Below are 16,229 nucleotides of genomic sequence, written 5' to 3' on the forward strand. Positions count from 1 at the left end.
TATTATTAGTAGATTTGGATAGAAAACACTCTGAAGTTTCTAAAACTGTTAGAATGGTGTCTGTGAGTATAACAGAACTCATATGGCAGGCAAAAACCTGAGAAAAAGTCAACTAGGAAGTGGAGGATCTGAGAATTGTAGTTCTTTCTAGTCCCTTTCGAAACTACAGTATCCGTGGGGTTACGTTGCACTTCCTAAGGCTTCCATTGGCTGTCTAAAGCCTTCAGAAAGTGGTTTGAGCATTTCCCTGTCACTGGGCAGATAATAGGAGCTCAGTTACTGAGTGGTCTGCCTGGCAACAAAGAGATTGGATATGCGCAGTCACGCGAGCACGTCGTTCCTTCTTTTTCTTCTTGAATGAATATGCTATTGTCCGGTTGGAATATTATCGCAATTTTACGTTAAAAATACCATAAAGATTGATTTTAAACAGCGTTTGACATGCTTCTAAGTACGGTAATGGAACATTTTGAATTTGTCTCTCGTTCCGCGCTCGCGCGTTATGCCTTTGGATAAGTGATCTGTATGCACGAACAAAACAGCGGTACTTGTATATAAATAAGGATCATTTCGAACAAAAACAACATTTCTTGTGGAAGTAGCAGTCCTGGGAGTGCATTCTGACTAAGATCAGCAAAGGTAAGAGAATATTTCTAATACTAATTCTGAGTTTAGGTTGCCCCGAACTTGGCGGGTGTCTGAATAGCTCACCGTGATGGCTGAGCTATGTACTCAGAATATTGAAAAAATGTGCTTTCTCCGTAAAGCTATTTTAAAATCTGACACAGCGGTTTCATCCAGGGGTAGTCTATCTATAATTCTTTAAATAATTGTTATATATTTTTTCAATGTTTATGATGAGTATTTTTGTAAATTGATGTGCACATTCACCGGACGTTTTGGTGGAATACATTTTCTGAACATCACGCGCCAATGTAAAATGCTGTTTTTGGATATAAATATGAACTTTATCGAACAAAACATACATGTATTGTGTAACATAATGTCCTAGGAGTGTCATCTGGTGAAGATCGTCAAAGGTTAGTGCTTCATTTAGCTGTGTTTTGGGTTTTATTGACACATGTCCTTGCTTGGAAAATGGCTGTGTGATTATTTTTGTCTATGTACTCTCCTAACATAATCTAATGTTTTGCTTTCGCTGTAAAGCCTTTTTGAAATCGGACAATGTGGTTACATCAAGAAGAAGTGTATCTTTAAAATGGTGTAAAATAGTTGTATGTTTGAGAAAGTTGAATTATGACATTTTGTTGTTTTTGAATTTGCCGCCCTGATATTTCACTGGCTGTGTCCCGCAGTAGCCCAAAGAAGGGGACCCTTTTAGTGGAGGTGACCCACAGGGCAAGCAGCCTACCTACACCCTCTCCACCCATACTGCCTATTGGAGAATCTCAATTGCATACCCCTCATGTCCGCTCTACTTTCTTCCTTCTCAAAACCCATTAGAGGAGAAGGTGAGAGGGGCGGGACCTTTGATTTGACCTCTGGCTTTCTTATCCAATGGGTTTTGAGGAGGCGAGGAGTATGTGCTTTGAGATTTCCAGGGTCTCAAATGTCCCAGGGTTACAGCACAGCATAATGTATTTCTTATGGTATGAGTCCCAAGAATGTGTGTGAGTGTCTCATACCCTGCTAAGTATCTTTAAGAAGTTTCGATTGGACCAAGCAGTCAAGCCAGCTTAAAACAATTCTACTGTTACACAGAGATGACAGGATGGGAGATAAAGTCAGCGAGAGACAGGTGGAGAGAGTGAGAGAAAGAGTGACAGAGGTTGAAATCTCACCAGTCAAACTGTATACTAAATTCTTACTCGTAAAATCCTGTGCTATACTAACAGTATACTACTTATACTATTCAGATTAACTTTATTTTGCCATACAACACTACTTGGAGATGATTACTGATTACAAGCATTTCGCTACACTCGCATTAACATCTGCTAACCATGTGTATGTGACCAATAACATTTTATTCGATTTGTTGTTCACTCTGACAACATTACTTAATCTATGCACTCTTAGCACATTTTTTTCCTATCTAGATTCTAAAAGGGGTCTGCGGCTGTCCCCATAGGAGAACCCTTTTCGGTTCCAGTTAGAACCCTTTTGAGTTCCATATAGAACCCTTTCAAAAGAGGGTTCTACATGGAACCCAAAATAGTTCTACCTGGAACCAAAAAGGCTTCTCCTATGGGGACAGAGGCAGAAGCCTTTTGGAACCCTTTGTTCTAAGAGTGTGTCTTGTGGAAGGAGAGTGGTGTTGACACAAAGGCCTTGTCAAAACCCAGCTAAGGGCCTTAGCGAGCTAGGTTTGAGGCCATCACTGATTTGTACTGTACGTGATTAGATATGTGAAATCATGGTTGTGGCCTGCTGTTTTCACCAGTAAGTGATACTCAGTAATGAACCTCAAAAGGAAGGAAGGAAAGGATGCATCTGTAAAGTATTGGAACAAGTCCCCACTCAGATGGGTTGGGAGGAAGTAGGGAGGGGAACGTGAGATCACAGACACCCAGGGGCGGAAAGTGGGCTAACGAGTCACACTGCCCTCCTTTTGGATAAATATTTTTGCACTAGGCAACACACCAGCCTCTGACGGCGAATGAAAGGACAGACAAAGAGAGGGTGGAGGCTTGGCGTGGCACCTGGCATTCTGACTGGCTCATCTTTTGGCAACCAAAGAGATACAATTAGCTTGTTATCTGTATCTCTATGTTGGCAAAACTATACCAGAGCACTCTACTTGAATGCCTCTGGTTTGATCCAAGCTACTCAAGTATGACTCATGTTTATTTCAAATTGAATTATGGTTTATAAACAAAACTGAAACAAAGACGTTGATTCAAAAGGCATTTGGTTGCACATCTACTCATGTGATCATTACAGCAAAGGAACATGGGCATCTCACTGCGTGCTTTCCCCTCTGTCTTCCAACCGAGAGCACATGAAAGGAAGTGGCGTTGGGTGTGTAAACAAACTGCACTTCTCATTTCTAATGCAACAAAACCTACTTCAACAAACCCCACTGACTAACTACCCTGCCCATCTGGCTTTCATGTCATATGAAGTCCTTTTCCAACCTAACGTAGCAGGCGTACAAGAAATGCCTGAAACTAGATTCCCTTCATACTGGTCTTGACGAGAAGACTGTAGGAGGAGGTTCTCTTCTGCACTGTTCAACCAATCCAGTAAATGTGGAGGAGGAGTTACGATGGAGTGTTGCCTTGTTAACAGCCTCAATTCATCGGGGGCATGGACTCGACAAGGTGTCGAAAGCGTTCCACGGGGATGCTGGCCTACGTTGACTAATGCTTCCCACAGTTGTGTCAAGTTGGTTGGATGTCCTTTGAGTGGTGGTAACCATTCTTGATACACACAGAACATTGTTGAGCCTGAAAAACCCAGCAGCGTTGCAGTTCTTATCTTGCCCATTCACCCTCTGAAAGCCACACATACACAATCCATGTGTTTTAAGGCTTAAAATTATTCTTTAACCTGTCTCCTCCACTTCATCTTCACTGATTGAAGTGGATTTAACAAGTGTCATCAATAAGGGATCATAGCTTTCACCTGGATTCACCTGGTCAGTCTATGTCATGGTGTTCTTAATGTTAATGTTTAGTATACTCAGAGTATAACACACCTAAACACAGAGGCTAACATCAGTACACTATAGATAGCGACAGCAAACCAAGCCCCGGGAACCTGAACACGAGACTGATGTCAGTACAACATAGATATACAGAGATTTAACACTGGCACATCACTGTTAGGATTTAGTCGAAAGCTAGATTATATGAACACATGCTCATGTCCGCATTTAACTGGTTTAACATGTATATTGCCATTTTTTTATACTCTTGTAACTCTTTATTCACTGTGTATTTATTGTTTGTGTCTATTTTATATAAACACATGTATCTTAAACTCTGCATCATTGGAAAAAGACCCGTAAGCATTTCACTGTTTGTCTACACCTAACCTAATTATATATACTGCTTTGTCGAGACAAGGCCCAAATCCACGTCATCCGCGTGCAGAAAAGACGGAAAAAAAGGGCAAGGAGGGAGTGCCTTGCAAGAATTCGCTGATGTGTAGGTAAACCACCACTACCCTCCGTATTATTGGCCAACGTGCAATCATTGGAAAACAAAAAACTGGACGATCTACGATGATTCACCGAAACGTGGCCTTTTATGCTCGCTTCGAGGCAAGCAACACGGAAGCGGGCATGAGAGCACCAGCTGTTCCAGACGACTGTGTGATCACGCTCTCCATAGCCGATGTGAGCAAGACTTTAAACAGGTCAACACTCAAAGCTGCGGGGCCAGACGTATTACCAGGACGTGTACTCAAAGCATGCGCAGACCAACTGGCAAGTGTCTTCACTGACATTTTCAACCTCTCCCTGACAGTCTGTAATACCTACATGTTTCAAACAGACCACCATAGTCCCTGTGCCCAAGAAAGCGAAGGTAACCTGCCTAAATGATTACCTCCCCGTAGCACTCACGTCGGTAACCATTAAGTGCTTTGAAAGGTTGGTCATGGCTCACATTAACACCATCATGCCGGAAACCCTAGCCCCACTCCAATTCGCATACCGCCCCAACAGATGACGCAATCTCAATCGCACTCTACACTGTCCTTTCCCACCTGGACAAAAGAAACAACTATGTGAGAATGCTGTTCATTGACTACAGCTCAGCTTAGTCCCCTCCTGTACTCCCTGTTCACCCACCACTGCGTGGCCAAGCATGACTCCAACACCATCATGTAGGTTTCTGACGACACAACAGTGGTAGGCCTGATCACCGACAATGATGAGACAGCCTATAGTGAGTGTGATGCCAGGACAACAACCTCTCCCTCAATGTGAGCAAGACAAAGGAGCTGATCGTGGAATATAGGAAAATAAAGGCCGAACAGGCCCCCCATTAACATTGATGGGGCTGAAGTGGAGCGGGTCGAGAGTTTTCCTTGGTGTCCACATCACCAACGAACTATCATGATCCAAACACACCAAGACAGTTGTGAAGAGGGCACGATAACACCTTCTCCCCCTCAGGAGACTGAAAAGATTTGGCATGGGACCCCGGGTCCTCATAAAGTTCTACAGCTGCACCGTCGAGAGCATCCTGACCAGTTGCATCACCGCCTGGTATGGTAACTGCTCGGTATCTGACCATCCGTAAGGCGCTACAGAGGGTAGTGCGTATGGCCTAGTACATCACTGGCAAGGGCATACAAGCTAATAGCCATGCCAAACTTACCACGGTCTGTCTTAGCTCTTAATTCAATGTCAAAAAGTACACACCAGACATCAACTCAGAGACATGTTTGTAAGTCAAGTGAAAAATCAGTTGGATCAGTTAGTCCGCGTTCACTACACAAGGGTAGTGATGAACATAATTGTAGCACATTTGGCTAATGTGTACCAATGGGATTTCTCCCCTGGTGTGCTAACTGCTAGCTAGGCCAGATAAGAATAATGCTAAACAGGCAACTGAGGTCCTCGGGAATGGGAAACATTTACCACCTAGCTGATGTCAGACCAGTGTGCGATAACTGTTGGCCTTTGACATCTCATTCACATTCCGTAGTCGGTGACCTCACGGCAGCAGATTGAGGATGACTGACCTTCGTCAACATGGTTACTTATTTCAGCTGAACACACTGATTCTCTATAGCTCCTCCAGCCATACCGTTCCACACTCCAGCTATACAGCCTATGACTAGGGATGGGAATTGCCAGGGACCTCATGATACGACATTATCACGATACTTTGCTGCCGATACAATATGCATTGCAATTCTCACAATTCTATATGTATTATGATTCGATACTGTGACTATTGCGATTTGATGTTCCAAACATTTCTCACCATGTCTGCTGAAGAGGAACAAGAGCCATGGGAAAACAAGCTATGATCAGTCATGGAAATAAAAGTGCTGAAAATAAATTGGCTCCCTATTTAAAAAGAAGATGGAGAATAAGCTATATAAACAGTGCTTTGGAAAGTTTTCAGACCCCTTGACTTTTTCCACATTTTGTTACATTACAGCCTTATTCTAAAATATATCTTTTTTTTATCCCACATCAAATCTACACACAATAACCCATAATGACAAAGTGTAAACAGATTTTTTGAAATGTTTGCAAATTAATAAAAAAACAAAAACAGAAATACTTTATTTACATAAGAATTCAGACCCTTTGCTATGAGACTCGAAATTGAGCTCAGGTGCATCCTGTCGAAGGAATTGTCCGTAGAGCTCCGAGACAGGATTGTACAGATCTGGGGAAGTGTACCAAAAGAATTCTGCAGCATTGAAGGTCCGCAAGAACACATTGTCCTACATCATTCTTAAATGTAAGAAGTTTGGAACCACCAAGACTCTTCCTAACGGGCCGCCCAGCCAAACTGAGCAATCGGGGGAGAAGGGTCTTGGTCAGGGAGGTGACCAAGAACCCAATGATCACTCTGACAGAGCTCCAGAGTTCCTCTGTGGAGATGGGAGAAACTTCCAGAAGGATAACCATCTCTGCAGCACTCCACCAATCAGGCCTTTATGGTAGAGTGGGCCAGACAGAAGCCACTCCTCAGTAAAAGGCCGCCCAAGTTGGCGTTTGCCAAAAGGCACCTAAAGGACTTTCAGAAAAAATTCTCTGGTCTGATGAAACCAAGATTGAACTCTTTGGCCTGAATGCCAAGTGTCACGTCTGGAGGAAACCTGGCACCATTCCTACGGGGAAGCATGGTGGTGGCAGCATCGTGCTGTGGGGATGTTTTTCAGCGGCAGGGACTGGGAGACTAGTCAGGATCGAGGCAAAGATGAACAGAACAAGGACACAGCCAAGACAATGCAGGAGTGGCTTCGGGACAACAGTGGCCCGGCCAGAGGCCTTTAACACAAACATTTCTGGAGAGACCTAAAAATAGCTGTGCAGCGATGCTCCCCATCCAACCTGACAGAGCTTGAGGGGATCTGCAGAGCAGAATGGGAGAAACTCACCAAATACAGGAGTGCCAAGCTTGTAGCGAATTTGTATACATTTACAAACATTTCTAAAAACCTGTTTTTGTTTTGTCATTATGGGGTATTGTGTGTAGATTGATGAGGGAAAAAATTATTTAATCAATTGTTAGAATAAGGCTGTAACAGGCATGGATAGGCATGAATACTTTCTGAATGCACTGTCTACACTGGAATTTTGGTGCAGGTACAGCCAACTAGCACAAAAATATTATTGCGATAGTCAAAACTATACGATATATCATCAAAAATAATATCCTGATATGTAACTGTATCAATGTTTCCCCGCCCCCCCCATCACTACCTATGACCCCCTATTCTCAAATTCGGCCTCAAGGTCCACGGCATTCTTCCTCTCCACTAATGGACTGATTTACATCTGGGACACCAGGTGAGTGACATTAAATTAGTGACATTAAGCCCATACTAGTGTACACAAAAGTATGCTGAATGGATTTGTATCTGCTTGAGTGGCACACCCTTAAAACCACCAGTCACAACAACAAGGCTCTCTCTCAGGGAAAATCCATGCAGATATACACGTGATACGTAGACAGGTTAGGCTATTTCACCTAGCTCCCAGAACCACCCAGATACCCTTTAATACAGGCAGATAGATAAACAGTCAGCCCTACTGCATACAGTCCATTAAGAATCACACAAAGCACTGGCAGGGTAGAGAATAGAGGGCGGGTACCAGGCAGCATAACAAGATGTCTTAATGTCAATAGTGACCGTACAGCAGAAACCAGTCAACCACACGAATGCATCTCTCAGGGGCCAACCTAAACAGTGTTATAAACTGTAATCAGTCCCTTTTACTGCTGATTGTGATACAAGACTGGCTGTAACTTATTGGAGTAGGCCTACTTCATAAGTCTAACCGATAATTCTGTTTTGCTATTATTATTATTATTGAATAATAGCAAAACACTATTAGTGCCAATCTGTTAGTAGTTAATGTTTAGACTAGCTAGGCCAAACATTGCTTCCATAACTAAATTGTGGCAAAGCTACTGTGCTACTGCTTATCAGAAAGTATCAAAACACAAATATTGATTAGCTGAGAGCTAACCAAACACTATTCCAGCAAAAACAAAGAGTAACAAAAACACTATCATCCTTATCAGACAGTTCCAAAACACTATTACTGATTAGAAGTCCAACCAAGCACTACTACTTCTCATGAGACAGTATAACCCAAAACTGTATCACTGAGGTAAAAATGTAGTTGATTTTGGCTCACAGGAGTCTGACCTAGCGCTCTTCCAGCTCACCTGAGTCTAGCCCAGAGTCTGTGTTTGTCTACCTACCTGCGTCCAACGTTGTTTTAACATTCCTCATGGATTCCACAGTGAACAGGTCTGTGGGGGGGGGGTAACCAAACCCAAAATGCTAAATGCTAGCCACGACAGCCCATTGTTTACAGTCAATAAACGGTTCTTATACACGTTCAGAACATGACAGATACAGAATATGTTCTCTCTATGTATACAACTTTTCAACTGTCTCAAACTGGCTGTTATTTTGTCCGGGGTCAATATGAGATGATTATAAGACATTATAAATATTCCCGACAAGTCTTACAATGGGGCGACAGGTAGCCTAGTGGTTAGAACGTTGGACCGGTAACCGAAAGGTTGCTAGATCGAATCCCCAAGCTGACAAGGTAAAAAAAAAAAACATGTTGTTCTGCCCATGAACAAGGCAGTTAACCCACTGTTCCTAGGCCGTCATTGAAAATAAGAATTTGTTCTCAACTGACTTGCCTAGTTAAATAAAAAAATACTTTTTTTTTAAATGACAATGCATTATAACCACATCATAATGCAGAGTGCTCATGTGTTACCATGATTTCTTCTCCATTTCTCATACAGTTGTACTGGGTTGTGATTGACATAACGGGGAAGGGGGAAGGGGCGGGAGCTGTCAGGCTTCTTTTTTATGAGGAAGGAAATAATGAGATGGTATTATTGTCAATGGAGCATATTCATTGAAAATGTTATTTGCAAAGAGGAGTACGCGTTGGATAAACATGCATTACTGTAACGTTATTGTACACACACACACACACACACCAGGAGCTAGTGGCACCCGTAACCAAAACGGGACAATGGGCCAAAATAGAAGTGGCTGTTTTAAGGGCCATTTGCCCTGAAACCAGTTGAAATGATCTACACACTCACACACACAAAGTCAGAGTCCTATAGCCACACCCGAGAAGGGTGTGTATCAATTGGTGGCACAGAAACATTACTCACAGCACCATTTAAATGGTGCATACAGGGGCAGCCAGCGTGGCACAGGAGCCAATGCTGCCATGGTTAATAATATATTCATATGTCAGTCTGTGTAACCAGGAGGGAGCAGGGTTGTTCCTCCTAGGGGTTTAATAGGAGCGCTTCTTCAACAATAGGGTTAAAGAGATTGTCTTTACTTTAATGAGCTGGGCTATGAAAAGTGTTGACTTATACTGGGTCCCACCCCAAAGACAGACATGTGAAAAGGGCTGGGTATAGCAACACGGCTAGCTGCTATAGTGATGACAAAGCATTCGGCTAACCCGGGCACAAAGTAAGTCATTACTTTGGAATTGACTCCAACCCTGATAGCAACAGCAAGCTAGATGCTACAGTGATACCAAATGAGTAAGCTAACCAGTGTAGGCTACAAAGTATGTCATACTGACCTAAATAGGGACAATTCTGCCTAGTAGTGTCATGTACTGGTTCAGCTGGTGTTATAGCTATGCTAATGGACATTCACATCCAAAAGGACCCATGAGCACCAACTTGTGAAGTTCAAAGGATCATGTCAAATTGGGTGTCAACGAAAGCTAAGAGTCTATATATTTCAGAAATTAAGACATTTATACATTCTATACACATTTCCCATCCTACAAATGAGGAATAAGCAAAGGCTTTGATTTCTGGTCAAACAGATGGAAAATGGGTCTTAGACAACATCTACCAGAAAAAGTCAAAAGGTATTAGAAATCAAAACACAATCATGTTGAAGACGCCTACCCAACTAATATCAACACGATCAGTTGAAGTCGGAAGTTTAATTACACTTAGGTTGGAGTCATTAAAATGTGTTTTTCAACCACTCCACAAATTTCTTGTTAACAAACTAGAGTTTTGGCAAGTCGGTTAGGACATCTACTTTGTGTATGACACAAGTAATTGTTTCAACAATTGTTTACAGACAGGTTATTTCACTATCACAATTCCAGTGGGTCAGAGGTTTACATACACTAAGTTGACTGTGCCTTTAAACAGCTTGGAAAATTCCAGAAAATGATGTCATGGCTTTAGAAGCTTCTGATAAATGATGTCAATTAGCCTGAGTCAATTGGAGGTGTAGCTGTGGATGTATTTCAAGGCCTACCTTCAAACTTAGTGCCTCTTTGCTTGACATCATGGAAAATCAAAAGAAATCAGCCAAGACCTCAGAAAAAAAATTGTTGACCTCCACGTGTCTGGTCCATCCTTGGGAGCAATTTCCAAACGCCTGAAGGTACCACGTTCATTTGTACAAACAATAGTATGCAAGTATAAACACCATGGGACCACGCAGCCGTCATATCGCTCAGGGAGGAGACGCGTTTTGTCTCCTAGAGATGAAGGTACTTTGGTGCGAAAAGAGCAAATCAATCCCAGAACAACAGCAAAGGACCTTGTGAAGATGCTGGAGGAAACAGGTTCAAAAGTATCTATAGCCACAGTAAAACAAGTCCAATATCGTCATAACCTGAAAGGCCGCTCAGCAAGGAAGAAGCCACTGCTCCAAAACCGCCATAAAAAAAGCCAGACTACGGTTTGCAACTGCACATGGGGACAAAGATCATATTTTTTGAGAAATGTCCTCTGGTCTGATTGAAATAAAAATAACTGGCCATAATGACCATAATTACATTTGGAGGAAAAAAGGGGATGCTTGCAAGCCAAAGAACACCATCCCAACCGTGAAGCATGGGGGTGGCAGCATCATGTTGTGGGGGTGCTTTGCTGCAGGAGGGACTGGTGCCCTTCACAAAATAGATGGCATCATGAAGGAGGAAAATTATGTGGATATATTGAAGCAACATCTCAAGACATCAGTCAGGAAGTTAAAGCTTGGTCGCAAATGGGTCTTCCAAATGGACAATGACCACAAGCATACTTCCAAAGTTGGGGCAAAATGTCTTAAGGACAACAAAGTCAAGGTATTGGAGTGGCCATCGCAAAGCCCTGACCTCAATCCCATAGAACATTTGTGGGCAGAACTGAAAAAGCATGTGCGAGCAAGGAGGCCTAGAAACCTGACTCAATTACACCAGCTCTGTCAGAAGGAATGGGCCAAATTTCACCCAACTTATTGTGGGAAGCTTGTGGAAGGCTACCCGAAACGTTTAACCCAAGTTAAACAATTTAAAGGCAATGCTACCAAATACTAATTGTGTATGTAAACTTCTGACCCACCGGGAATGTGATGAAAGAAATAAAAGCTGAAATAAATCATTATCTCTACTCTTATTCTGACATTTCACATTCTTAAAATAAAGCGGTGATCCTAACTGACCTAAACCAGGGAATTTATACTAGGATTAAATGTCAGGAATTGTGAAAAACTGAGTTTAAATGTATTTGGCTAATGCGCATGTAAACGTCGGTAACAGTACGGTTTTGGTAAGAAAAAAATGAACACATCAACCTTTAAACAATTAACTCTTTATTTTGCCTATAGACAAATAAAATGTTCCATTTAGAAAAATGACAGCATGACTGACTAGGCCTGGTTTCTGTCTCTACTGTATGAAATCAAGGCGAGAAAAACAATACAATTAAAAAGTGCTTCTTAGCTTTGACAACCTGTAGGTGCTTTGCCTGCTCTATTTTAAATAAACAGGGTACATAATTGTATAGGCAATATTAAATGTAACCACAGAATAGGGCTTCAAATCTTTGGCTATGAATACTCCCACTGCTTTCGTTATTTCTTTATGTTTTTCTGAATGTGTTGCTAATTGTTGTTGGAAGGCAGCAGCGAGAGATTGCTGTGTTTTCGCTAACGAGTGGACTCCTTGCACCAGCTCCACTTACATGACATACGGCTTTGTGATGGCGACGTAAATGACACATGTTAGAAGTGTTTCCACTCGAGAAGCCGACAGTGGCAAAGCAATGCTTGCAGACTTACTTTGTTTGTTTACGGTCTTCTTACCCTCGTCATCGTACTGAACGTTGAATCCAAAACGTTCCCACACAGCGGATTTGAAAGATGGCGGTGCCTCTTCAAATGTGCTTCTCTCTGTCTGTTTTTAGTTTCCCCTCTCTTCATGGGGCCCCTTTAGGGAGGTTTCCTACTGAGATGTCATTGCAAATCGTCTATTGGTTGTTTAAGGGGGATGGGTTTGCGGTCACTGCGGTTGCCACATTTTGATACATTGCTGTGGAGTAAAGTTCGCCAGCCCTCAGGAGCCCCCAAACGGCCTGGGGCCCCAAGCAGTTTCCGGCCTTGCCTGTTCACAAACTGTGCGTCTGGTTCTATGGATCTGAATGTACAACGTGCGTGTAGTCTGCAGCGCAATAAGCAAGTTCTGGAAAATGACAGGCAGACTGTGTATTGAACCGTAGGGGGCGTACCGAACGGTTCGACAACATACTGTGTACCGTTGCATCCCTAGTATGCAGTAATCATATGCCTATGAAGCAGAGTAAAACTGTTAGCACTGAGGTGGTGTGCCCCAGCAGGAAGTCCACTGTGTGCAGCTCACCCTGCACTATTAAAAATAACCTGAGCATGTCTACCTCTGCTAAGTTTCCCAGTAAAGCAAGAAAAACAATCAACCATCCCCAAAGTATTAAAAATAGCCCACATTGACATATGTAGCTTAAGAAACAAGGTTCATGAAATCAATAATTTCCCTAGAAACAGATAACATTCATATTCTGACAATCTCAGAAACTCACTTAGATAATACAGTGGTAGCAATACATGGGTGATAACATCTACAGAAAAGACAGAAATGCCAAAAGGTGGAGGTGTGGCTGTTTATATTCAGAACCACATTACTGTAAACCTTAGAGGATCTCATGTTAAATACTGTTGGAGTAATATGGCTACAGCCTCACCTAAAGGCCATTCTGGTGGGAAGCTGCTATTTGGATAACGTGTGAAATGCTTGATAACGTATGTAATATCAATAGAGAGGTATACTTTCTGGGGGATTTAAATATTGACTGGCTTTCATCAGGCTGCCCACTCAAGAGAAAGCTTCAAACTGTAACTAGTGCCTGCAACCTGGTTCAGGTTATCAATCAACCTACCAGGGTAGTTACAAACAGTACAGGAATGAAATCAACATGTATTAATCATATCTTTACTAATGCTGCATCAATTTGTTTGAAAGCAGTATCCAAATCCATCGGATTTAGTGATCACAATATAGTAGCCATATCTAGGAAAACCAAAGTTTCAAAAGCTGAGCCTAATATTGTGTATAAGAGGTCATACAATAAGTTTTGTAGTGATTCCCGTGTTGTTCATGTGAAGAATATTTGTTGTTCCGTGGTGCGTAATGACGAGCAACCAGACACTGTACTTGACACATTTATGAAATTGCTTATCCCAGTTACTAATAAGCATGCACCCATTAAGAAAATGACTATACAACTGTTAAATCCCTGTGGATTGATGAGGAATTAAACATTTGTATGGTTGAGATTGAGAGGCAAAAGAGATGGAAAATAGGTCTGGCTGTACAACCGATTGGCAAACGTACTACAAATTGAGAAATCATGTAACTAAACTGAATAAAAAGAAGAAGAAACTACACTATGAAACAAAGATAAATGACAAAGAATGATAGTAAAAAGCTTTGGAGCCCATTCAATGAAATTTGGGGGAAAAAGGCAAACTCTGCTCCCCATTCATTGAATCAGATGGCTCATTCATCACAAAACCCACTGATATTGCCTACTACTTTAATGATTTTTCATTGGCAAGATTATTAAGGGGAGGACTATCCTCCTCAGTGAATTTCATAAAAAGGTACAACTATACTAAATATGTTCACATGTCACCAAATAATTGATTAAAACACAGTAATTGCAATGAAGGTCTACAGTAACCTCAACAGCACTCTGTAGGGTAGCACTATGGTGTAGCCAGAGGACAGCTAGTTTCCATCCTCCTCGGGTACATTGACTTCAATACAAAACCTGGGAGGCTCATGGTTCTCACCCCCTTCCATAGACTTACACAGTAATTATGACAACTTCCGGAAGTCGTGCTCCAACCTATCAGAGCTGTTGCAGCATGAACTGACATGTCCACTGAATCAAAGGATCAGAGAATGAATCGTACTGAAGGGCTACAGCTAGCTAGAACTGCAGTGCATAAAATGTGGTGAGTAGTTGACTCAAAAAGAAAGATAATAGTTGAATAGTTAACAAATTAATTTCTTCAAAAATGAAGGAGAAGCAAGAGAGAGAGAGAGAGATATATATATATTTTTTTACTTTCAATTACTTAACTAGCCATTGCAGCTAGCTATTTTACCCTACTCAAACAGAGAGGGATGATACGTTACCTAGCTTCCTATGGCTATCTGACACTGGAACTCTTCCAAGTCAAGGTAAGCTTTCGTTTTGTTTTGCCACCGGGGCCCGGTGGTGTAACTGCTAAACTGCTTACTAACTGTACACTGTACTGCATGGTTGTAGCCGGTTTACTAACATGTTAGTTCTAGCAGCTATGTTGACTTGATGTTACTTAATTTGGTGACAACGATGTAGGCTGTGTGTAGCGGTTAGCGGTTATGATATGAGATTTGTCTTGGAAAGGTTTTTCCAATTGGTCACAGACAGCTGATGTGTTGTACACTGAAGTCCACAAGTGAAGGGAAAAGGTGAGAGGAGGATAGTGCATAGATGCGAAAAGGAATTATCCAACGATCAACGCTGTTTGTATGTAGCTGCTATGAAAGTGAACTGCATTTGTGTGTGATCAGGGGTTTGTTCATTCTACCAATTATGTTGAAAAATGTTTCTTAAATGGAAGCAAATAGAACGAAACGGGGATAAACATACCTGAATTTGTCCAATAGAAACTCTTGTTTGCAACTGTTGGACTAATGATTGCACCCCAGATCAGTTAGATGCAGGCAAGATTGTGCAAGGCGGTATTGAATGTGTCAACGTTTGTCACCTTGATTGCACAAATTTTTCTTGACCTGTGCAACTACATTGTAAACTTTCATTCATAGGCTAGGTTGTATCAACCTCATCATGGGTATAGGGAAAATGTGAGTATCCTTATTGATGTTACATTGAACTGGGGGAATGAAATATGAATGACCATCATCTAATATGCTGTAATAGCAATAAGGCCATGCTCATAAAAAAAATAAAAAAATAACATACTTCCTGTTGTCATAAGCATAATTAATATGCTTTTACACAGCAGATTGTCACATCTGTCAAACATCTCAACAGCAATAAGTGAATTGACTCACAGTTCACAGCAAGAGTCAGAATGTGTGTGTGTGTGCGTCGGGGACCAGAAGTCCCCACAAGAATAGTAAACAAACAAAAATCTGACCAACTGGGGACATTTTGTTGGTCCCCACAGGGTCAAATGCTATTTCTAGGGGGTTATGGTTAGAATTAGTGTTAGGTTTAGGGTCAGGGTTAGGAGATAGGTTTAGGGTTAGAGTTTTGGGTTAAGGTTAGGGTAAGACTACAGGTTAGGGGTTAGGGAAAATAGGATTTTGAATGGGACTGAATTGTGTGTCCCCACAGTTAGCTGTACAAGACTGTGTGTAGGTGTGTGTGTGTTCGTGTATAAAAGTAGGCTCTCTCTTATCCTCAAATGATGTGGAGAATGTTTTGAGTCTAACTGTCTTATTGTGAACCTAATATAATCTCAACAGATCACTATATCTACACCGCCAGCAGCACTCTGATGACATCACAGAGTTCCCTTCCTAGACCCTTGCCAAGTAACATCTTACAGTACAGAACAAGTCCGCCTGAGTTCAACTGAATGACGAAGCAATTTGCCTCCAAGCGATGCATATAAGTATCTGTATTTTCCCCCTCGGTCACATACAACTGTTATGAGCTCTTCGACAAGTTTCTTAGTTAACATGTTAAGAACCTGTAAACGACATGTAAACATCAGAAGCC

At 41.8% G+C, this 16,229-nt stretch overlaps 1 protein-coding gene across 37 annotated transcripts in view; it reads right to left on the bottom strand.

The window, feature by feature from the left end:
* ical (Calpastatin) overlaps window positions 1-16,229 on the bottom strand; it is a 63,582-nt gene that overhangs the window by 19,550 nt on the left and 27,803 nt on the right. Inside the window, exon 1 of one of the 37 annotated variants that reach the window (XM_014131758.2) lies at window positions 12,238-12,489. The exons of 34 other annotated variants lie outside the window; for them this stretch is intronic. Coding sequence is in view for 1 of the 3 variants with exons in the window: in XM_014131749.1 (XP_013987224.1) it covers window positions 12,262-12,270 (9 nt within the window). In the remaining 2 variants the exon portion in view is untranslated. Of the gene's footprint in view, window positions 1-12,237; window positions 12,490-16,229 lie in introns of those variants that run through there. 2 more of the 37 variants (XM_045690459.1, XM_014131749.1) reach the window with 2 other exon arrangements.

This window comes from Salmo salar, chromosome ssa12 (assembly GCF_905237065.1).
Source record: "Salmo salar chromosome ssa12, Ssal_v3.1, whole genome shotgun sequence".
NCBI lineage: Eukaryota > Metazoa > Chordata > Actinopteri > Salmoniformes > Salmonidae > Salmo > Salmo salar.